The sequence below is a fragment of the Blennius ocellaris genome (assembly GCF_963422515.1).
Source record: "Blennius ocellaris genome assembly, chromosome: 13".
In the NCBI taxonomy this organism is placed as follows: Eukaryota; Metazoa; Chordata; class Actinopteri; order Blenniiformes; family Blenniidae; genus Blennius; species Blennius ocellaris.
In genome coordinates, this window is record NC_137662.1 from 11,003,349 (window position 1) to 11,027,466 (window position 24,118).

At 42.2% G+C, this 24,118-nt stretch overlaps 2 protein-coding genes across 2 annotated transcripts; one reads left to right on the forward strand and one right to left on the reverse strand.

The window, feature by feature from the left end:
- Positions 1 to 1,053: 1,053 nt before the first annotated feature.
- Positions 1,054 to 3,558, reverse strand: gpatch11 (G patch domain containing 11). Its single transcript, XM_080508023.1, has 8 exons — positions 3,424 to 3,558; positions 3,011 to 3,237; positions 2,756 to 2,797; positions 2,541 to 2,661; positions 2,345 to 2,435; positions 1,729 to 1,857; positions 1,484 to 1,565; positions 1,054 to 1,392 (listed from the first exon to the last, which is right to left on the reverse strand). Exons 1-8 carry the CDS (start codon positions 3,471 to 3,473, stop codon positions 1,337 to 1,339), a joined length of 798 nt encoding a protein of 265 aa, XP_080364149.1. The 5' UTR covers positions 3,474 to 3,558; the 3' UTR covers positions 1,054 to 1,336.
- A 238-nt stretch (positions 3,559 to 3,796) lies between these two features.
- Positions 3,797 to 24,030, forward strand: LOC308138055 (HEAT repeat-containing protein 5B-like). The gene is given in 36 exon segments (XM_080506994.1): positions 3,797 to 3,823; positions 4,935 to 5,099; positions 5,285 to 5,496; positions 6,279 to 6,387; positions 6,820 to 6,969; positions 7,913 to 8,084; positions 8,173 to 8,330; positions 8,420 to 8,669; positions 10,518 to 10,673; positions 10,780 to 11,030; positions 11,138 to 11,249; positions 11,346 to 11,498; positions 11,593 to 11,692; positions 11,786 to 11,895; positions 11,980 to 12,143; positions 12,327 to 12,502; positions 12,671 to 12,776; positions 12,877 to 13,067; positions 13,297 to 13,456; positions 13,573 to 13,762; positions 14,888 to 15,057; positions 15,151 to 15,318; positions 15,320 to 15,560; positions 15,648 to 15,902; positions 16,583 to 16,764; positions 16,850 to 16,918; positions 17,548 to 17,727; positions 17,810 to 18,050; positions 18,184 to 18,420; positions 18,653 to 18,780; positions 20,392 to 20,536; positions 20,743 to 21,015; positions 21,258 to 21,482; positions 21,579 to 21,730; positions 22,140 to 22,353; positions 22,902 to 24,030. Coding segments are annotated over 35 exon segments (6,234 nt in total). The 5' UTR covers positions 3,797 to 3,823; positions 4,935 to 4,973; the 3' UTR covers positions 23,210 to 24,030.
- The last annotated feature ends 88 nt before the right edge of the window (positions 24,031 to 24,118 follow it).

Consider the following 24,118-nt stretch of genomic DNA (forward strand, 5'->3'; position numbering starts at 1 on the left):
CAAAAAAAAGCATTCTACGGAGCCTCTGTGGCAACGTTTTATTTCAGATGTCATGTCTGGGGGCTGTGGAGTTTTCACACCTTGAATGAGAATAAGATACAAACTTTATGATAAATTTAATAAGACAGGGGAATAAAATCGATTGTTTCATAGAAATCCTGAATGCCTTCAAAAGTGTTTGAAGGCATGTCTTAAAAGAAGTCAGCTGTCCTCAGGTGTTCAGGAAGTTTGTTCCACAGGTGGGGAGAGTTGAAACTAAAAGCTGCTTTAAGGCTTGGTGGCAATATGTGGCCTGTGCCTCCAACTGTGCTGGACTGGCCCTCAGGGTGGGGACATTCTGAATTTTAAAAAAAGTGTATGATGCAAGCAATATTTGCACGTTTTTATTGGCTTTTTAACGTCTCACTTGGTAAAAATGTCCACATTATTGGTCATTGTTACATTATTATACAACATTTTTTGTTTTTCTTATTTCTGGACTTTGAAATTTACAAAAATTCAATCATGACTATCAGACAAAGACGGGGACAGACCCAGATCAGCTCCAGTGCCTCATGACCTTTGGACAGATAGAGCTGCATGATGCCTGGTTTAATGATTAAAACATAGATGTAATCATTAAACCAGGCATCTTCTGTACAGCGTTATGATTTGAACTTCAAAAGTGAAAAAATAAAAGGCTGCCACTGAAAACTCTGTTTATTATAAAGCACTGTTCAGTTACTGTACTTACTTCTCTAAGGCTGTTAATTCTTTCTCGCCGTACTTCATTATCCTTCATCAGCATTGAATCAAACATGTCCCCTAGATTTCTTTATCATCATTTGGTTTTTAAGTGCAGTTAGTAAGTTGTTTCAACAGAGTACTTCAACAGATAAAGTGGTGCAAAACAGGAACACGAATTCAAAATAGTCAGTTATGACAGTGGAATCACTGCTATAAGTCTATAGTCTCGACTTCTTCCCCCGAAATAAAGACAAAAAAAGTGTATATAGGATAATGACAGCCAAAGCCAAACTGTTTTATTTTTTTTATTTTTTTTAGATCGGTAACAAAAAGCAAATTCACAAAATACATGACACAAAAACAAACATTTAAATGCCAAATTTGAAGATGGCCCGCCACAAACATGAATAGGGTTGCCATTTAGTTTTTTCCCCCCACAATATACTGGAAACTAAAAGTCGGATGATGAATGAATTTTACTCCATCTCCCAGTTGCCTTGTCTGGTTGTTATTCCATGCAGCCAACAAGGGACTAATTTACTCTATTTCAAACATTTGTAGTTGTCAATGCTATAAAAAAACAAAAAAACATTACAATTTTCTGATGCGTTTATTCATGGTCGGCTGCTGTGTCCCCGGGACAGTTAGAACACAAGTCCTCTTCGTCTGAAGAAAAAAAAGATAAAAGAAAAAGAAAAAATTAGCAGATGAAAGTAAAACCTGCCATATAACGAGACCAGGACGGCGTCACTCTTACCATTATAAGTGGTTCCACACCATATGCAGTAAAAATGGACTCCTCTCAAATAGGATGTCAATATTTGTAGTTTATCAAAAGGCTGTAAGAGAGGAAAACATGTCAAAGCATAACATTAGCCTCCATCTCAGTGCAATGTGGTTCAAGCTCTGGGACTGGTCATAAAAGTATTAAAATATTTGAAGATTTTTGTTTACACAACAGGGTAATATGTCGTCTATTTGTGTATCAAGCCAAATACTAACGCTGAGTTCAATAATCTCTTCTTCTTCCTCTTCGTCTTTTTCTTCTTTAGGGTCATCTTCATCATCTTCATCATCATCATCAGTGTTTGCTTTAGGCCAGTACCAGTCTTCTCTTGGGACTGTAATGCTCTGCAATTAAAAACAAAAAAATAACATAGGATTGAAAGATTTGTATTTTCATACCATTTACATGCTTTTACATGTCCTGGTACAAAATTCTGTTCTCGAGGCCCGGTCTACACCAAAATCATGACTGAAATAGAATAAAATAGAAGTAAAATGTACAGGCACAATGTTTCAAACAGTAAACAGTTGGCAAATAAATAAATAGGCGTGTGGCAGGTTGGTGAGGGTTGCAGAGCGACAGGGCACCACCAACAGTTCAACAGTCTAACACAGTGTAACATATCTCAATTGAAGGGTTTACAAAAAGTCTAAACACATTTTTTTTTTTTGCGATTTTAAGTGAGGAATCAAAATAATGTATCAATGAGCTTCTTCATATTCATGCAAGATAATTGCATGCAGTGGAGGGGATCAGAAATATTGGAGAAAAAAAAAATTCCTCCAGCAATAACACCAATGCGCAGATATTCTTATGTAGAATTCTTCTGACCTTCTGACTGTCAAGCTGCTCACAAGAGCTCTGACTCCTTCGCAGATCACCTTCGATTTTTCGTTCCTCTCTCTCTGTCCTCACCCTCGACCTGAAATGAAAAAGCACAAGTCACACATACGGACACACATTTCTATTACAGGAGAGGAGAGCGCTCATAGGCATCACATTGTTCTCAACCAGTGAAAAAATTCACCTAAAATCCTCCAGAGATTTGGTCTCATTTTGTTGTTTGGCTCGCGCTTTTTGACGATATTGCTGTAGTTCTTCTTCAGCCTTTCTTTTCTTCACCCCTTCCATTCCAATGCCACCTCTATCTTTGTAAATACAGAGGAATACAAAAGAAGTAAATACATCTGTATAATCACACACAATCTAAGAAAACTTCCAAATAATAACAAGAATGCACACCTGTTTTGATGTTTAGTGGAATGGGGTCAACCCTCCCTGCTCCTGAAGAGGCAACATATTTAGAATGAAAATCGGAATAGTCTTGCCATTGATTAAAAAAATATAACAAAATTGTAAGTGCAGTCCATATGTATGTGCAACAATATAAACCAATAAAAAGAGAACAATAAAATGCATAAAAGACACTCAGATCAAATTTACATTACCAATGACATTTAACAAGACTTCCAAAACAGTTCAAGAAGAGAAACTTGCCCTGCTTTCCGAGGCCTTGCCCAGTTTTGTAACCCATCTTTTGCAGGAGTGCAAAACCCTTGTTGTCATTGCTGATGGAGCTCTGTAAAGCTGTCTCCCGGCTCTCTTTCTCTTGCTCTTTGTAAGTCTTCTGACGGTTCGTAATGTTCTTCTCCTTGTGCAGTGCCTCCTTTTTCATTGCTTCTTTCGCCCTCCTCACCATGCTGACACCTGGTTTAACATCTTGACTAGTAAATAAAGCATAAAACAGTTACAGATACAACATATATTGCACGAATCACTCCTATACTTTGATAAATTCCACCTCGCTGACTGGTTAAATGTGGCGAAATGAAATACATGTACGTTCTCAGTAGCACGACCATCTCAACACTTTATCTCTAAATAACACATTAAAAACAGAATACGCGTACATTTTACTCAGAAACGCATCCGACATGTAGTCCTCTTCTTCGTCAGACATTATGGACGTATAATAAATAAAATACGTGCAGAAATGCGTATTTTGCTGGCTTCAGAAAACCTCCGCGAACCAACTCAAATTATTTTGCTCTTACGCAGAAACATTCCGGCGAGCTACAAAGACAATTTGTCAACGGTTCCTCTGCGTTTAAGAGGAAACCATTTCCTCCAAACAGAGTGGCGCATTTAAAATTAATAAATAGTATTCAGCCATTTTTTAAAATTGTTTTATGTTTTATTAAATCCATCGCATTGTCAAAGTTATAATATCGCTTCAGTTTCAAGTCGGAAAACATTAAAGGGGACACCGTCGCCACTCGTCGTCATTCATCCCGGGTCATCGAAACACGGGTAAGATTAACAATTTAGAATGAAAAGCAATTTTTTTTTCAAGACTGAAATTACACCGTGGTGTTTTTGAAATCGGTAAATATTGTTAGATATAAGTACAGGTTGCCGAGGCTCGTTTTAGGGGGCCGTCTCCCCAGAGTTGAACCTGTTCTTGTGAGGAAGTAGCTAGCTTGTGGCTGGTTGCTAACCTGCTCGCAAGACAACAGCTGGAGGTTTCCAGCTGTCAGCTCAGGACCTCCGCACTGTCAGGGCCATCCATACCACACAGTTTGTGTGACTGGACAAGTCGTATCATAAAAAAAACAACAAAACGGGGGACTTATATTACTGAACCTGCGTCTGTGATGTAGCCTCCAGTAGCAGGGCAACGTTGAATGAACTAACGACTGAGAGAAATAAAACCAATAAAACATCAATGAACTGTTAATCTACAGCATTGTGCTTTCTCTTGTTCTGTTCTGTTTTCGTTTCTTGTCTTTTTTTCTTTTTTTTTTGCAAAGTTGACCAGATGAGTTAAGGCATTTTTCGACGAATGCTTCATCCTTTCCGAAGCCATGTTAATATATGCTTGTTAATTTCGGATTTTCTTATTAAACTGAACCCAAATCCGAAATCTGTTGATCTGGATCATCTCCGCGAGCCCGAAGTTTAATTAAAATATATTTCTTCATTGGTGGAAACCAGTCCTCCACACTTCATCAAAGTCACTAATTATCTTTAACATTAAAAAACATCCTCATGTTGCTTTTATACATTTTCATGTTATTAATAAATTTAAGTTTTTACAGATCATATATATTTGTGTGTGTTGTTAGCCAGGTTTAAGACTTGTGATATGATCTTGATGTTATTCCGTTTGATAATAAACCCCCCCCCCTTTTTTTTTTTTTACAAATATTTACTTGCCACATTCCTAAACAAATGAGTTTATATCAGCATCCAAACTACATGTTTAATTTGTAAATTTGTCCAATTAATCTATCGTTCGGGTTGAATGTTCTTTCTATCATCAATAATCTTTTAACTGCTAAATCAATCCTCAGCACCCATAATAATAATGATGATGATGACGGCTGAACATAAATTTGCAATGTTTAATATCACATTACAGGACCACGGGTGTACAGCAGTGTGTTTGAAGGCCGTCGCCATGGAGCTGGCTCATAGTTTGCTGCTCAATGAAGATGCTTTGGCCCAGATCACTGAAGCAAAAAGGCCTGTCTTCATCTTCGAGTGGCTGCGTTTTTTGGACAAAGTGCTTGTGGCTGCAAACAAGGTGACTATAGAGTGAATACTTTCAGTAGATCTTTACATCCATTTTCTGTACTTCGATTATCCTCAGTTGAATAGAAAGTCACTTGTGCCTATCCAAGGTGACGCTGAGCGAGAGACGGTGTCCTCTTGGATTGGTCACGGCTTCATTTAAGAATGTGGAAACTCAGACTTGTCGTTTAATTGCAGGTGGATGTGAAGGAGAAACAGAAGAAGCTGGTTGAGCAGCTCACAGGACTCATCAGCAGTGCCCCCGGACCGCCAACAAGAAAACTTCTGGCCAAAAACCTTGCAACCCTCTACAGCATAGGAGACACTTTCACTGTGTTTCAGACTCTGGATAAGTGCAATGAAATCATCAAAAGCAAAGATGACACACCTGCTTACCTGCCAACGAAACTGTGAGTCCGGATTCAATTGCAAGAAGTGTTTTCGTTGGACTATAGAGTATTTGAGTGAAAATAAAAGCTCTTCAGCAGTGCTTTTAGAGTAGTGCTCATACGTCGTCGGTCCATCTTGATGGGTATTAGTGGTTAAGCCAAGCGTTAATCTGCAGATTGACATTTCATGTTTAAATGGGTGGGATTAAGAATACACGAGCAGCTATAATGCTATATTTCTTCTGGGCATTGATGGACATTCTGGGATTTGAGACCGACAAGCCTGCTATAGTATTGCTGCAGTCCTTTTAGAATTGTTTCTATAAAACACAGATTCATTTATTTCAAACAAGGGTCTTAAATGCACATTTGTAAAGATGTTGGTATGTTTTTCGAAAGTGAAATTGAATTCATGGCAATGTTTTGCATTTTAATATCTGTGTCTCATATATATATGAGATGTAGAAAAAATAGACATTTTCTATATCTGAAAGTGTCTATTTTTTTAGTTTTGACACCAAACAACTACTGTTTAGTTTGTTTGAAATGTTTGAAAACAAAACAACATTTTAGATGTTGAAAATTGTTACGCTTCATAAATGGTTTATTGTCAAATCACAATCCAAAAAAGTATCACAAACTGTAAAATGCCATGAGAGATTGCACTATTTTCAATACATATTGTTGTACACTAACCTAAGTGATTTAGTGGAGACTAGTGAATGCTGTAACAATTATTTAATGGTACTCTTGATGATAGTTATGCTCCCTATGCGGTACATATAAAGTTATTCCTCTTGCAGCGCTGCCGTGGCCTGCGTTGGAGCGTTTTATGAGAGGATGGGCCGGATGCTGGGAAGCTCCTTTCCAGACACTATCAACAATCTTCTGAAGGCATTAAAGAGCGCAGAGGTATGACAGTTAAACAAAGATGGCCACCGCTGCACAATCTTACCTTGTACAGAATGGTGGAGTTTGGGAAACTGTTGAATCTTTTTTTCATATAAATCAAACCACTGATTAAGCTGAAGTTGTTTAATATGGTTATTCACTGGATCAATTTCCTAATGAATAACTCCACAGTTGATGTACTGTAATTTAGATTTGTATTTTAAAAAAATGAATATTCTGTTAGTGGTTTGAGTACAGAGTAACAGAACAATGATCAAGTTAACGAAACATGCTGAACAAAAATCTGGCTTTCAATTCACACAATAATCATCACGAGCTCAAATGGTATATTCTTGAATGAGATGTTTAATGTACAGAAGTTGTTTTGAAATTGTTTTGGTTTTTTTTTTCTTTCTTTCTTTTTTTTCCCCCTTTTGCTTTTAATCAATGAAGTCTCAAGGCAGAGGAGAGATTCTGCTCAGCCTGCAGAAGGTGCTGAGCGGACTGGGAGGAGCTGCAGCATCATGTCACAGAGATATCTACAAGAACGCCCGCTCCCTGCTGACGGACCGCTCGATGGCCGTACGCTGTGCCGTCGCAAAGGTTGGTGTCAGAAACCCGCCCGGTGGGGGCCCGGTCTGGTTTAAGTTAAGAACGAGCACTGCAGGGTGAAGTTAACACACAACCACTGCATGACAATTCAGCAGCTTTAATCTTTTACTTTGTTGATGTCAGTCTGAAGATATTTGAGTGATGTGATTATTTAACGTGTATATTTCAATTAATTTAAAGACAAGTGTCGTTCTGTGATTCTGCTTGACATCATTCTGATCATGTTTTCACTTGTACACTTAAAACCCACATCTTCATTCTTTTTTTCATGAAGCAATTTATAATTCATAATTCTAAGTTTAAAAGTTCTAATGACTAATCCTCCTCTCTGTGTTTTACCTCCATTTCATGTATTTTCTATTTAATTTCATCACCTTATAATTTCATTTTCATATTTCAGTGTTTTGTTTAAATTTTTTAGGGTTTTACTCTTTCACAATGGTTTATAAATACCATATTCCCGCATAGCTTAGGACATGCTGATATTTTATAATCCCTTTTTTATATCTTGGAATTGTTGTTTACTTATCATTTGCCATTTCACCACCTGCTTCTTGGTTTATTTTATCAACCTATTTTAGGTGTGTGTTCAATGCTTAATGTCATTTATTTGAAATGTTTGCAGTTATTCTGTCTTTTAATTTCTGTCAATTATTTGTTAAATCTTTGCATTTTAATGTCTTATAGGCGAGGTAAAAGATTACAATTTGCCTGGTTTGTCATTAAATCCCTTGCCTTTATTGCTTGTAAAAGTGAATATCTTCATGTTTACTGCATGTAAGTTGACTGCACCGACCTGATTATCCGATCGATACGTAAAAACTGAGCATTACAAGAGAAGACGCATCTGTATGCCTGTGGTAAATGTGAAATTATTTACATGCTTCCTGTGCGTACTGAGGGCGAGCGCTCTGTCGGTCTTCTCCCCCCCCAGTGTCTGTTGGAGCTGCAGAATGAAGCAGTTTTCATGTGGACCACCGAACTGGAAAACTTGGCCACTCTGTGTTTCAAAGCATTAGAAGGGTCGAACTACGGTGTGCGCGTGGCAGTGGCCAAACTGCTGGGGACGGTCATGGCCACGGCCCTGATGCCCAAACAAGCAGCCGGTAGGTGAAAGCGACGACGCTCCGTTTCCCTTCAAAGTGAATTTCTTTGTCCCCCTCGTAGTCTCACTTTCCTCTTGTTTCTCGACAGTGATGCGTCAGAATATAAAACGAGCGACTCTGGAGGAGGTGCTGGAGCTCATGGCCACGGGCTTCCTACGAGGCGGCTCTGGGTTCCTGAAAAGCGGCGGGGAGATGTTGAAGGGGGGAGGCTCCGTCAGCAGGGAGGTGCGAGTGGGCGTCACGCAGGTGAGGCGTTTTCTCGTCGGAACACCCAGGTTCGGTTTTCATTCCTCCCATCGCTCCGATCCGTGCGTAAACCCTTTTGTCCTCTTCAGGCGTACGTCGTGTTCGTCACAACGCTTGGCGGCCAGTGGCTGGAGCGCAACTTCGCCACGTTCCTCTCCCACGTCTTGGACCTGGTGTCTCACCCACGGGCCACACAGACGCACGTGGAGGCCGTGTACTCGCGCCGCTGCGTGTCTTTCATGCTGCGCGCCACTCTCGGCGGCCTGCTCGGGGAGAAAGCGCAAATTGCCGCCGGCAAAGAAATCTGCCAAGCCATCAGCAAGCAAATGAGGGCTGTGGGTAAGGAGGATGGGGGGGAAATATCACGGTTCAGAGCACTACAGAGTAAGTACTCATCCATTATTATCACCTTTATTTCACCCTCCATGTCGCTGCTAATATTCTTGCTTGCGCTTGACTTGTGTAGAGAGTTGGCTTCTCTTTTATCTAAGTTGCATGCAGCGATGGCTTCCCTAGGTTTTTTTTTTTTTTTCTTTGCTTTCCTTCTTGCTTTCTGCCTCCTGGATCACTCCCCTTTTTATTGACACCTTTTAACCCCCCCCCCCGAGCACTATCATGGTAATGTCGGTAACGTTACCCATTGTGAGATCAGCATGTGAATTACTCATGCTTGCACTATCGCACGGGCTTCATGATGTTTTGACTTTGATTGACGTTCTGTTATTGCCTCATCATCCCGAAAGAGAAGATAACACAACTCTTCTGACTCCTTGCATCTGGCTTACACCGGCAGAAAAGCTGCATGTTCTAATAAATTCTCGGATGCATCATACAGAGAAGTAATTTTCACCCCGATATAAACGGGACATAATATTTGCACGTGTGCTCCAAATTTCCTTTTCTTTTATTTCCTTTGCATTACACCATCACATCTATTATTTTTAAAATCATTTCTCACTGAAAAAAGGATGATCCTTACTCTGATTTGCTTTGCAACCTACAGATATAAAGCACATCTATATGGCAATCTCTATTTTTTTTTTCCCCCTGGTCTTCCTCAAGCCAATTTTGAAAAGATGTTAAAGATGTCGTCCCTCACAACGTGATCCCGGGGCTCTTTAGCGTTCACTCTGTGCTTTTTGTGTAGCTTTTCCAAACAGCTGGATCTGTGAGACTTCTTGAAATGAGACTTTGATAAATGTCACTGCTTTAATGTTCCTCGGGATGAAATGTCACCTGGAGCCACGGAGGAAGTGGGACCTCCTAGTTTTTTTTTTTAATCGTTTTCTCTTCTCTTCAGTCGAATCCCTGTGTGAAGATCAAATTGGAAGCACAGTTCAAGAAGCAGCTCTACTTTTCCTTAAGTCACATGATTCGACTTTTTCCTTTCATTCAATCAGCTTTCACTGCTGCCGATTTAGAGCTCAGAGGATGGCGACGCATCAGAAATATTATTGTTTATATTTGTCACTTTTATTCTTTTATCCCATCTGTGGCCACTGTTGTGTTTTAGAACTTTACTTTATTGAAAAAAGAAAAATCCTCAGAGCTCTAAAGTTTGGCAACGTAACTGTGATCTTTAATATTTTGAAGTAGTTATCCAGTAGTCACAACGTTTGTAAAAGACAGATTCGTGGCAGCATTGTGTGGCCTAATGTGGCATTGTAGAATTCATATTTCAGGACCAGATTGTTTCAACGTTAACGTTCATCCACTTCGATATTGAATGTTGCTGGGAGGGGAACCGACCCCAGCTTTATGAGGGTGAAATGTAGGGTCCACCCTGCATTGACTCTCAGGTCATACACATGGCAACTACCAATAGACAACCACACACTCTTTTACTTGTTTACACAGTCCAATTCAACAAATAGAAATCTCTTTTGGACTGTAGGGGAGCATGAAATTACACAAAGAAAGGCTCCCTGAACCCCGAAACCTGAATATTCTATCATTTGACCAGTAGTGAGAAAGAAATCACTCTAAATGACCATTGAATTCAGGCCACTTTATCCATCAGTGCTGCACACATTCTGAAGTAGCAACTATTTAAATACTGCCGGATTTTAAACGTCTTGAAATTTAGTAATCGGCCAGAAATTGTTTACTGTCTTAAACATTTCTACAAACAAATCCTTAGTCATTTTGTTTTCTCTCCTATTTTGCTTTTTTTTGTTTCCCCCCCAGAGGCTGTAGTGAATGACATCAGTGGGGAAAACAAGGTTGGGGCAGCTGATGTCTCCGCCAGCCAGCACGTTATGGTGTGTGCTCTAAAAGAGTTGGGCAGTTTAGTCCAGAGTTTGAGTGCCACAGCTTCGCCACTCATCCAGGAACCATCTATCGGTGAGATGCACACAATTCAAAAGTAGAAGTTAACTTTCAGCATATACTTTACACTAAAGTCTAGATTTTGCTGTACCTAAAGTGTATTCCACATCCTCCTCTCCAGGCCTTCTCGACACCGTGACCTCGGTGCTGCTGCACCCGAGCATGGCGGCACGCTTGGCGGCAGCATGGTGCCTGCGCTGCGTCGCCGTGGCGCTGCCCTATCAGTTGACCCCGTTGCTGGACCGCTGCGCCGAGAGAATCAACAATCTGAAGAGTTCACCCGAGGCCGTGAGCGGCTACAGCTTCGCAATGGCTGCCCTGCTGGGAGGCGTACACCAGTGCCCCCTCGGCATCCCTCACTCCAAGGGCAAGGTGTGTAGCTTCTCACCATAACCATTTTTTTTTTTGTTTTGTTGCTGTTGTTGTTGAAGCAACGGCTTCCCGCTCTAAAGACTGAATCGTCCGTTTCCTCCATATAGTTGGTGGTGAGTATAGCTGAAGATCTCCTGCGGACGGCGGCTCAGAACAGTCGTCTCTCCCTCCAGCGGACACAGGCTGGATGGCTGCTGCTGGGAGCCCTCATGACTTTGGGTAAATGTTCCAGACGTTGTGTGTTTCTCGTTTAAAAAAAAAAAAAAAAACCCCGCTCTCAGTCTTCACCTCGCTGCGTCGTCCTGTGTGCCGCAGGCCCCTCGCTCGTGCGTTATCATCTCCCCAAAATGCTGCTGCTGTGGAGGAACGTGTTTCCTCGCTCCCAAAAGGAGCTGGAGGCAGAGAAGGCCAGAGGAGACGCCTTCACCTGGCAGGTCACCCTGGAGGGCCGAGCGGGAGCGCTCTGTGGTAAACACACGCAGCCGACACTTGTTTCGGCAGATGTTCTCCAGTGTCACAGATCTGACCGGCGCTGTTCTTTTCATGCTCCTTTCTTCTTCAGCCATGCGTAGTTTTGTGGCACACTGTCCCGAGCTTCTCACCGAAGATGTAATCCGCAGACTGATGACGCCTATCGAGTGTGCAATGACCATGATGTCGCAGTGAGTGTGACGCTTGAATAAACTGTCGCTTGTCCAGTGTTTCCCCCATTTTCGTTTTGAAGAGCTATTAAAGCACTTCAAATATCTCTTTAGTGTTCCCGCAATCATTAAGGTGCACGGCGCCCATCTGAAAGCCAGTGCCGCCATGGTGAGGCTGAGGCTGTATGACATTTTGGCCCTTTTGCCTCCCAAGACTTACGAAGGTAAACGTCACTTCCACATTGTGATTCACAGGTGTTTGGTTATATACTAAATACGCTTAAACCTTTTGTAATTGTCATGCACAGGCAGCTTCAATGCTCTTCTGAGGGAGCTGGTGGCAGAGTTTACTTTGACCGACAACTCTGCCAACACCACCACCTCACTGCTGCGATCTCTGTGTCACTACGACGACAGCGTGCTCATGGGCTCCTGGCTACAAGAGACTGACCACAAGTCCATAGAGGATCAGGTTGGTCAATATCGACAATGTGAACAATATCAAAATAATAGTGAATAATCTCAGGAAAAGATCAGTTGAATTTAAATGTTTCACATTTGACTTTCTGCAAAAGATATTTGGATGGAAATAAGAATCTTGTGCCGATGTTGTTAATGTAGTCGTCTGTCTTACTGAATCACTTTTGCTGAACAGCTGCAGCCCAACAGTGCATCGGGCAGTGGCGCTCTGGAACACGATCCCTCCTCAATCTACCTGCGTGTCCCTGTTGGGGAGGCCATTCCCGGGCCTCTTCCTCTGGGTGTGTCTGTTATCGACGCTTCAGTGGCTCTGTTCGGTGTCGTTTTCCCTCATGTGTCCTTCAAACACAGGCAAGCTGTCTTGGTTTTCGTTCAAAAAAATTATCATTAAAGAAATATTCTTTTTTTTTTTAGTTTAAAATAAAGGTTCGATTAAAAAAAAAATGTATCAAGCATTGCATTGTTTCAGTATTCTTTTTGATGTGTTTATTTGACTCCCTTTGTGTGTGCGCGTTTCAGGCTGCAGATGCTTGACCACTTTGCAGAGTGCATAAAGCAGGCGAAAGGAGTTCGACAACAGGCAGTACAGCTGAACATCTTCACTGCAGTTCTTAGCGCCCTCAAGGTAATAGGATGTGCAGGATATCCCCCTGAAGGCAGTGTCATATTTAATTGTTTGGATTATTCATAACCACGAGAAACGACGCGCCTTTTCTTAACTGAAGGGTTTGGCTGAGAACAAGAGCACCCTGGGCCCTGAGGAGGTGCGTAAGTCCGCTCTGGCTTTGGTGATGGGGGCTTTGGACAATCCTAATCCAATCCTGCGCTGTGCCGCTGGTGAGGCTTTGGGCAGGATGGCACAGGTGGTAGGAGAGGCGACGTTCATCGCCAGGATGGCACAGACCAGCTTTGACAAGTAATTTTGTCATGTTTACGTGATCTGCGCACTTTTCTTTCTTGTTTTCTGTGTTTATTTGTCCTGCCAACAATGGCAAAAAAAAATGAGTCGTAGAATAAAGCTGAATCAACATTTTACTGAAAGAATCAATCATTTTTAGGCGAGAGCTTAATGTTTTTTTTTCTTCCATTTGTCCTGAGATGATTCTGTTCAAATTGGATCACGTGGTTCATATTTGCTTTTACAGACTGAAGTCTGCTCGTGATGTAGTTTCAAGGACGGGCCACTCACTGGCTCTTGGCTGTCTGCATCGATATGTTGGAGGAATTGGCTCTGGTCAGCACTTAAAGACTAGTGTCAGCATCCTGTTGGCTCTCGCCCAGGATGGCTCTTCTCATGAGGTCCAGGTACAGTAAATTACTCAGGAGGAAAGGGGTTGACAAAATGTACTCACTTGAGATTTGTTGTTTTGATTATGAAATCTCTCTCTTTTTTTTTTTTTTTTCTTCCCCCCTTTAACCAGACCTGGGCTCTACACTCCCTCGCTCTGATTGTGGATTCGAGTGGTCCCATGTACAGAGGCTATGTGGAGCCAACATTGTCCTTGGTACTGACCCTGCTCCTCACGGTTCCCCCATCTCACACTGAAGTGCACCAGTGTTTGGGCCGCTGCCTCGGGGCTCTCATCACCACTGTGGGACCAGAGTTGCAAGGTAACAGGAGCTGAAGCTAAATTACAAACCTACGTATGAAAATGTGACACCGTCTTTAAAGGAGCGTTGTGTAAGATCTGAGTCGTGTCTATGTTGCGCATTCGCTGGCAGGTTGAGGCACCTTTGTGGCAGTATTCTCTTTACCTGGCTTTTACAGGTTCGGCTCTCCTTGGTTTATAGTTTCAGTGCTCCAGATTAAGTCTTTTTTTTCACACAATGTTTTCTGGTGAAAACGGCAAACTTTTGTTGGATTTTGGGTTTTCGTTGATACAACGGAGTCACTGAAAATCAAGCTTTTTTGAGAACAGGTTACAGAGAGCAACGTTTTGGGGGGGAAAACTCCAGTCGTTGTCTTTGTGTAAACATAGAAAACGCATGTGCATTATATAGTACACACGATATTAAAATGGCAATAACAGAGGAATACAGTGTGCTGTTTGTGCTGCTCACTCTTTTGAATTCAACAGCAGTTCTCCAATAGAGTAATGTACATTTACTACACCATCTGGAGGCACATTCCAGACGTACGGCAGATTGTATGAGTAGGTCAGAAAGGCATAGGCTCGTTTAAATGCACTTCATTCTTTACAGTGTTTTGTTCTCTGTGTGCATGCTTGGATGATTGTGTTATAACAATTAACCCACTCATGAGTGGCGTGACATGAAAACTGCAACATTTTCTGTGTTTAGGATGTTTCCATGTGCTCATGTTGAACCAAGAGCTTCAGTTTATGTTTTGTTATGTATTCCTCTTGCTGCGTCTTTGAGCGGATCAATACACCGTCTTGTAGCACAGTGTTGTACTGCAGCACGAAGTGGAAGCAGGGGCGCGTTATAAAACATGCAGATTTTAGTAGTTTGACCAAGAGCACAGTACAAAAATGTTTTTGCGATGTTGTGTCATTTGCATGTGGTTATATTGTTTCAGATCAACAACAAATATAGGTCATATTGCACCACACGATGTACTATTTCTTAGCCAGCAGGTGGCAGTGTAATCAGTTATATTTCCTTGCACGCTATGGATGCACTTTGGGGAAACCTGCAGTGCCACCTCTCCAGGCTCAATATGTTGTTTTTCTGGGTGTGTAATTTTAATTTGTATGACCTTTTCCTTCTTTTAAGGCAACGGAGCCACAATTTCCACCATCCGCTCATCCTGCCTGGTCGGCTGCGCCATAATGCAGGACCATTCTGATTCCCTCGTGCAGGCAGCTGCCATCTCATGTTTGCAGCAACTCCACATGTTCGCTCCACGCCACGTCAACCTGTCCAGCCTGGTGCCCTGCCTCTGTGTAAGCCACAGCTCTGACACACCGCATGTAGGGATGTTGATAGTTGTTACGATCGCAGCCATGATTTCCCCCGGTATGCCGTGTCTCCCACAGGTGCACCTATGCAGCTCCCACCTGTTGCTGCGCCGTGCTGCAGTGGCCTGTCTGAGACAGCTTGCCCAGAGAGAAGCTGCCGAGGTCTGTGAATATGCCATGAGCCTGGCGAAGAGAGCAGGAGACGGCAAGGACAACGCCACAATCCGTGAGAACAAATTTCAGGCGTAACCCGGAGAATTCTCTTGAGCTCCTGTGGCCCCACGTTGTTGACTGTGCTCTCGGTTTAGATTTGAACATCACGGAAACGGGCCTGGAGGGTGTTCTGTTTGGCATGCTGGATCGAGAGACGGACAGGAAGCTTTGTTCTGACATACATGACACACTTGGCCACATGCTGTCCTCTCTCGCTGTCGAGAAACTGTCTCACTGGCTGAAACTCTGCAAAGATGTCCTTGCAGCTACTACAGGTGAATAAAAACAACAACAACAACAACAACCTGAATCCTCTTGTTTGAGATTTGCTTATCCCAAAATGTGTCTTTCTCCTCTTTCAGATGTCGGAGCAGCCGTTACATTTGAGGTGGAAAAAGATGAGGAGGACTCTGAGAAAAAGGACGAGATGGACGATGACACCATGTTTACTGGCCTGGGTGATGATGACAAGTCTAAACCCTCTGTGGCTCCACGCTGGGTGACGCGGGTGTTTGCCGCAGACTGCTTGTGCCGTATTATCCTGCTGTGTGAGAATGCAGATAAAGCACACTTTGACTTGGCGTCTGCCCGCTCTGCGCAGGCCAAGAACCCCAAAGGTACAATTTATCATGCTGAGAGTCTACCGGAGACTAGCTCAAAGCTCACTTAAAAAAAACGGATTGATTTATGTGACCCTTTTATACATCGTCTCCTTTTCTTGCTGAACTAGTATCAGTTCTTGGGGAAAAAGTGAGATATACTCGCACATAGAAATGTAATTTGTATTGTAAGATGGAAGAACGCTGCATATGAGTCATCGAAGAGCAAGGATGTTCTTTTGTAAATCAAAGAGGCAGTATTCTGACATGATTCTCTTAAATGTGGAACGAGAAAGAGCGTAGTTGGCAGCTCCTAAATCTGCAAGGCTAAATTGTGGATGGTTTGTCTATGTGACGGTCTTTTCAGCTTTTCAACTAATCTCTTGGAAGGTACACTTCGGCTCAAACTCAAGTACTTCTAAGCCACAGAGTTGATGTGGGTGTTTTTAATGCTCTGCAATATGATAGAAATTGGTATGCCTGATTTAACCATTGAAGGTATAAAAAACAAACAAAAAAAACCCACTTTCATGAGGCAGTTCTCTAATACAATTTACTATTATCTGACTGATTAAATTACTACAAAATGTGCCACATGTATTGGATTGTATTATTTGATTTATTATTGCTATCCGTAGTGTTTTGATATAGGTTTTACCTCCTTACTCAGTCTTTGTTCATCGTTTTTGTCCATGCAGGCGATCTGTTGGTGCTCCATTTATCTGACCTCATCCGCATGGCGTTCATGGCAGCCACAGATCACAGTAACCAGCTGAGGATGGCTGGCCTGCAGGCCCTAGAGGACATCATTAAAAAGTTTGCATCTGTACCCGAGCCAGAGTTTCCAGGGCACGTTATTCTGGAACAATACCAGGCCAATGTGAGTTATTGCAAGAGTTAGAAATGAATGGTGATTGGAATCATATGAAGTCGAGTAAAAACTCACGGAACCCGTGTACGTTTAGGTTGGAGCCGCACTCAGACCTGCGTTTTCGCCTGATACACCATCTGACATAACAGCCAAAGCATGCCAGGTAAGACACAGTGAATGGGCGGGGTCTGTTATCGTTTGTGCTGTGCATTCCTGTTTGAGGTGTGTACCTAAGCAACGCTGCAATGTTCATAGCATTACAGCAGCCAGCTCTGTTTTTGTTGTTGCTTTTTTTTGTTCATACAGATTACTTTGCAATGATCGTCATATTCCCCTTAGATCCAAGCAGTTCCTTTGATTTGGTTTGACGTTCTTTGATTTATTAGACTAACAAAGAGTGTGGGAGAGGGAAAATTGTTTTATTGTCCCATTTCTGAAAGAAATCCTTTTTTGAAAACACAGATAGTCATTTCATAAAAAGGGTTTTCTGTATGATAATTACAAGATATTTAAAATGTAGCTTGTGTAAGTGAACATTGTAGGAGCTATGCTATGCTATGCTCACCTGCTCCACACATTTGCATTGTAAAACTTTTAGAGGCTTCTGTTCTCGACTGTCCGACACTCTTGTTAGCAGTTCTCTGAAGAGACGCAATCGTATAAATGTGAGTAGCTCTAACATGCTACTCTTTTTTAACATGGATCTTTGGCTTCCCCACCTCCTCTAACGGAGTGGCTCGTAAGCCTCTGTTTGCTTTGTTGTCCAACACTGGTTGTTAAATGTTTCCACAGGTGTGCAGTACGTGGATCGGCAGTGGCGTAGTCAGTGACCTCAATGACCTGCGACGAGTCCATAATCTCCTCGTGTCATCGCTGGATAAGGTGCAGGCTGGGAAGGGTTCGTCCAGCCAGCTCTACAGTGAGAGTGCCACCACAATGGAGAAACTGGCTGTGCTGAAAGCCTGGGCAGAGGTTAGAATGGAGTCCGACCAAGTAGCGTCTTATCCAGTGGACAACCCACGAGGATACAACCGATCCCAACTGTCGTCCTCAGGTGTACGTGGTGGCGATGAAAATCAAAAAAGAGGCCGAATCCAAGCCCGCCAAACCAGTCAGAAATGTAGACGAGGACGAGGACGAGGAAGAGCTCAACGCGGACGTCCTTCCGCCCGACAGCCTCATCACTTTGGTGCAACCGGAGCTGCCCTCGCTGAGCCGCCTGTGGCTGGCCATGCTGCGAGACTACGCTCTCCTCACTCTACCGGCTGAGTTCTCCAGTCAGCTCCCAGCTGATGGTATGACACAGCTTATGGTCTGCGAGGAAATCACGGACCACTATATATGCTGTCTATATATATATATGTCCTTTTCAGATTGTGATAAATTCCAATAAATGTTCCCCCGATGTGAATTTGTTTTTCTTTTTAGGTGGAGCGTTTTACACCCCAGAGACTATAGACACAGCGAGGCTTCATTACCGCGGCTCCTGGGCCCCTGTCCTGCATGCAGTGGCCTTGTGGCTGAACAGCACTGGGTTTGGAGCAGGTGAAGAGCGAGAGCACATCACGCCGGCTCTCTCCAAGGCCGCCATCCTCCCCCAGGGAGGCTCATCCACAACAAAGACCTTTGAGGAGTCTGTCAAAGACCGGATGCATCTAATGTTAGGTAAAGAAACACCCTCACCACTGTTGGAAGCATTTAATGTATGTTATGTGTGTTTTTGCCAGTACACAGAAGCTTGACTATAAAAAAAAATAAAAAAAAAGAATATACAAAAATATCTACTTGTTTACCCTTTTAACGTCACGTCACATCTGCCATTTGAGACGGAGTGGATTTCTTTTTTTTTAAGGTGGATGAACGTACTCTAAGTGCATTTTTGTGTTTTGTCTCTCAGGTGTCAGCATAGAGTTTCTCTGCTTCCCCCGACCCGAGGAGCCCATTGAACATGTGATGTCCTGCCTGCAGGCCCTGTACACCTTGCTCGAATCCCCCTGTGCCAAGACCCACATTGCAGAAGACCAGGTAAGAACAGAGGACACGTATTATACAAGAGAAATATTGTGAAAGATATCAGACAAAATGTATCTTAGTTTTTTTTCTCGTCACATTTTATGTATAGGAGCAAACAATTGGATTATCATGCAAAAGTAATAACTTCTTGTTATATAATTTTGAGAAACACATAGTTTACATTTAACTCGCATAAACTGATATATTTCAAGCTTTTTTTTTGTTTTAGTTGTGAAATACGGGGATGTATTAGATTTTTTTAAACGTTCATACGTCAATCTTCAACAAGAGAAGTTGAAAATGAGACAAAAATATGAAAGGTTTGTTCATTAATGTATCCGATGCTTGTTTTATTGGGGAGTTTTTTTGCAATATAAATCACACTAACGATGTGCCGCGACATGAAGGCGATCAGTCTGTGGAGCTGTCGAGGTGTTACAAACACCCTGGTTGCTTTGACGGCAGCCTTTCGCTTGTGTCTGTTATAAAGTGTGGAGTCTCCTATTTCCTTTGGACAATATCCCAGAGATTCTCTTCAGGTCATGACAGTTGGCCCGGCCAGTCAAACCCAATATTAGCAGTTCTGATTAGTTTTGGCAGCGTGGAGAGGTGTAACGTGATGCAGGTACAGGACGTCTAGCAGCAGACTGAAGCATTCGATGCACTAAAATCTTTCCGATCAAAGCTCCAGTCATTAAATCTGCATTGATGCAGCATTCTGACACTATTCACAAGGGAGTCAAGATCGTTGGAGGAAGTGAATGTCTTCTGGAAAACTGTCATGTCAAGTTATTTTGTTGAGATCGTAAACTGAACCCGACCCAGATATTTATGAGGTTTCCACTCTGTAGATGGCGATTTATGCAAAGTTGATGTGAGATATTGTAATATTATATGTTTCTTTAATTCTTCTTCAATGATAATGATAACATTAGACATTTGATTTTACATTGAATTATATTTAATGTCTTGAATGCACATTTTCACTTCCTTACATATCGGACATTTGCTTGACTTTTTAGAAATTATATTCAAATTCTTTGAAATGTGTGTAAATTATTTTAATTCATTTTGATGCCGATATGTGTTCATAGTATAATTGTGCTGTATTAGTTGTAGGTTATTTAAAAGTAACATAAATACATGTCAATACATTGGAAGGTAATGAGTATGCAATTCTTTTATCTGCTCGGTTATGTGTCAAAACAAGATCAGAATTCAGTCTCTGCTTCAGTTTTTAATTCAAACTTCTTTGTCAAGATAACATAATCTTTTATTCATCTCACAAACAGACACATTTACACTGGAATAATGTGTGGAAATGAAGTTTGCTTTAAAATTACTCTTGTCTACAGTGTTAATATTGCTGCAGGGTCACAACATTTAACACATTTTTTTATTGCTCTTTATTGCTCATTGTTCTCAAGTGACGTATTCACAACAAATGTTATGATGTATTTTGTGGTGGTCAATCGTCCTATTTGAATACATTAGAGAGAACCCAGAATACATGTGTAAAGCATATCAATTGCTTGATTGCAGTGGTTTAATGCTTATCAGTGTTTACAGGCCACAGTTTTAATGTCATTGATGTTTTGTTTTTTGTTTTTTTGTTTTTTGTAGCTGCTGGCAGTGGAGCTCCTGAACGTGCTCCACAGGCTGCTTCTGACCCGGGATCCCCCTGCTGTCCAGCTCCAGGTCACTGCTGTGGTACAGGAAACCATCAGAGCCGCACAGGACCATATGCAGCAACAGAGGACCAACAAGGGTCAGGAACACTACCGACGCTCTTACTTTGTTTTTCGAAGTTTGTTAAAATGACTCTCAAAGAGTTTGAATCAGATCAAATGGACTTTTCCTTTCCAAATGGCTTCATCAGTTGATGCTAAATGTATTGATTAAAAATGTAGATTCATAGGTAATTTTTTTTAAAATTTACTTTGATTAAATTAGGTCACTGTTTATTTTCCTCAGGCAAAGAGGAAGAGGAGGAGAAAGACTCTCAGGCCGCCTTCGGGGAAGGGGGAGACACAGGGGAGCTCGTCCCCGGCAAGTCTCTGGTGTTCGCCGCCATGGAGCTGCTCGTCTTCATCCTGGTCCGTCACTTACCGCAGCTTAACACGCGTGTGAAGGAGTCGCCCAGCCACGTGCCGCTGAGGCCTCAGCGGCTGCCCGAAGAAAGCGCGCGCCTGGTGGCAAACACGGTTTCCATCCTGGCAGAGCTGCCCTCGCTCTGCTCCCCCGCCGGTGAGGCCCGAGGCAAACTGCAGCAACACACATACAGCCGGTGCAAAATATGAAGGGGAAACACACAAAGGCAAAGCTTGACAGTCACACCACACACTGGTAATAAGACTCGGTTTGAATGTTTATGACATTTGGGACTGTAAAGCCTGCTTGGCCTCGTTTGTCCAGGTGTGTGTATTAATGAAACTCCCCCCCCGTCACATTGTTGCCCGTTTCTTACAGTTTCTTTTTTGCCTTCTTAGGAAGCATGACCATCCTTCCGACGGTGCTCTTTCTGATTACCGGGGTCCTGAGGGAAACTGCAATAAAGACTCCTGACGGCTCTGTACCAGTGCCTGTATCGGCTGCCCTGCAGGGCATCAAGACCATAATCACCTCCCCCATGGCCCGGGTGGAGAGCATGCACACGCAGTGGACTGGCCTTGTGAGAAGCAGCCTTGCATCTGTACTCGAGTACTCTCTGCTAGGTAAGCAACGAATGCCCGGATATTGCACTCTGACCTCTGGTTATGGTGCACAGACGCAAAGAAAACGTGTGACAGTATTTATTATGTCCACTTCAGATGAGTCCAGGCCTGACATGGACGAAGTCAGTATGTTGACGGCGATCACACTCTTCCTGCTGTCAGCCAGCGGCGAGCTTGTCGGCGTGACGGTGCTGCAGGAGGGCTGCATAGAGCGATTCCAAAACGCCCTCAACTCCAGTGACCCCGGGGTGAGGCCTCAGTACACCAACACAAATAAAAACTAGAATCTTTAACAATCTCACTGCTGTTTGACGTGGGTGTTTCTCACGGCCATAAATAATTGACTGATTATGGTAGCTAGGAATTTTAAAAACTACCAGGAAGCAGAGAAATGACCTCTAAAGTGCGACAGTCCAATAACATAGAATTCGCCAGCTCATCACATATTTGTGACATGCGGTTAAAAAAACACACTAATATTGAATCACTTGCCAGATTGAAAGCCGTCTTGAAAAAGGGGGACAGAAGCAAACACTCATTTGAAAAGTCTATCCAGTCATAAGAGGGTGTGTAATTACTAATAAAAAAGTTGAATGGGGCTACTGTATGTGTGTGTGCACAGCTCACTTGAGTTACAATTTCGTTCTTGTTCCACAGCTTCAGGCCCGGTGTTACCAGCTGCTGCTGTCAGTGTTTCAACACTCCAGCCGTGCGCTCTCCACTCCGTATATCCACGCTCTGGCTCCACCCATGGTGGAGAAGCTGAAGGCGGTGGAGCGCATGCGGCCTGGGACCGCTGCTGAGCTGCATGCTGTGAAAGAGGGCATCAGGGTCCTGGAGAATCTGGTCAGCATGGGCGAAGAGCAGAATAGTAAGCGTGTCTCTGCTTAATGGACCACTAAAGGCCCATATTTGTTCCATTAAAGTGTTTAGCTGAGTTAAAGTAGCTCTCTTAAAGTATTTAGCTCCGTGCTTTTGGATGTGTGCCGTCAAAGATCAGAGCACTGAAGCACTAAATGCTAAGTTTAGAAAGCTTGCACTGTTTTCCTGTCAATTCCTGTTTTGATTACAACGTTGCACTATATTTAACAGGATGCGCAAACTTATTTTCTAAGAATGTTTATGAATAATTTCCATTTTAACTGTATTAAGTCTGGATTCCTTTGTCGAGGATACATTTTATGCAGCATAAATATATAAGTCTCAACACTCATGATTTCTATGTCAACCCCTCGAGTATTTGTTATATTCTTTATATGTTCTACGTCTCCTCTCTGGTTGTGATGCGGTTGATTTGCTTAATCTTGATACACATGCAATAATGAAACAAGGTGACCTGATCATCCAGAGAGTTATCCGTCGTGTGAGTTTGCCATCATTTGTTGTTTATATTGTTCGTTTCTTTTCTGCGTTCAATAGGGGTGCAGTTGCTGGCTCTTCTCGTACCAACTCTTGTCTCGTATCTTCTGGATGAGAACGCCATCTCCTCTGCTCCCCAAGTCTCCAAAGGCCTGCATGAGTTTGCCCTTCAGAACTTAATGCGAATCGGCCCCCTCTATCCAGCTGCCTTCAAGACAGTAATTGGGGCAGCACCTGAGCTTAAAACGCGTTTGGAATCAGCCATTCGAGCCAATCAGGCCAGCAGCAAGGCCAAAGCTGCAGCCAGACAGGCTCAGCCCACTGTACAAGCCGCTCCAACCATTAAACTCAAGACCAGCTTCTTCTAAAACTCTCCTGAAGTGCACTGTAAACCGTCACAACCTGCTCTAAAGTCCCTGTGCTGTTTTCCGTCACCAGTGTCCCACATGAAGTGTCTGTGTCAATTTCTTAAATGTATTTATTTATTCTGCGTCTCATCTTTATTTTAACAGATGAGCTTCTTCTTCGTCGAGAAGGACAGTTATGTAAATATTGTCACAAAGCATCTGAATGTTCACTTTTAAAAAGCTTGCTTTAATATTATTTGGAAGTATTGATCATGTGAATGTATCATAATCAGACTTTATGCACAAGAACATATTTAGCATTTTAATTTCAGGTCATCAACCTCACACTATCAGAAAAGTTTGTTTTGCTGTTTCTTTGTAATTTAGCGTCAACTTGAGCATGCTTAATATATTCTTTACGCTCTAATTATGCGTGTCTTCTTAATGACGCTCATTTGGTGTGGGGCCTTCAGCTCTAATGATTAGCACCAACAGATGTTTATTTCATTACTTTCTTTGTTGCGTTTTGCTTAGAAATCATGTTGGATGCATTCCTGCTTAACATTCTGGAACAAAAACTGGAAAATTACTTTTCATCTTTTCTTTTTTCCCTCTTAACAGAAACATTATTTTAGTTGTTACAGGTGATACATTTTATGGCATTTCTGATGGTGTGGGTTTACCTACTCATGATGCTGAATTTTTTTTTCCATGTTTTGTTGATATCACAGATGCTGTTTTGCATTTTAATTGATTTTGTTACCATTTAATTTGGCAGATTTAAAATGAAATTATCCACCTTTATTATTTCTAAATGTGAATAAAGTTGCCTTGACCTCGGAGATTTGTGATTGCGTTTTTATTTATTTATTTTTTATTTTTTTGCAATAGTTGAACCGGATTTTGTGTTTGTTGAATGTTGTATCGGGC

Excerpts from the sequence above, each read along its gene's own strand:
- gpatch11 (XM_080508023.1), bottom strand. The coding sequence starts at position 3,473 with ATGTCTGACGAAGAAGAGGACTACATGTCGGATGCGTTTCTGAGTAAA. Across the intron at positions 2,662-2,755 it reads TCCACTAAACATCAAAACAG|ATAGAGGTGGCATTGGAATG; the intron begins GTGTGCATTCTT and ends GTATTTACAAAG. Across the intron at positions 2,436-2,540 it reads AAATCTCTGGAGGATTTTAG|GTCGAGGGTGAGGACAGAGA; the intron begins GTGAATTTTTTC and ends TTTTCATTTCAG.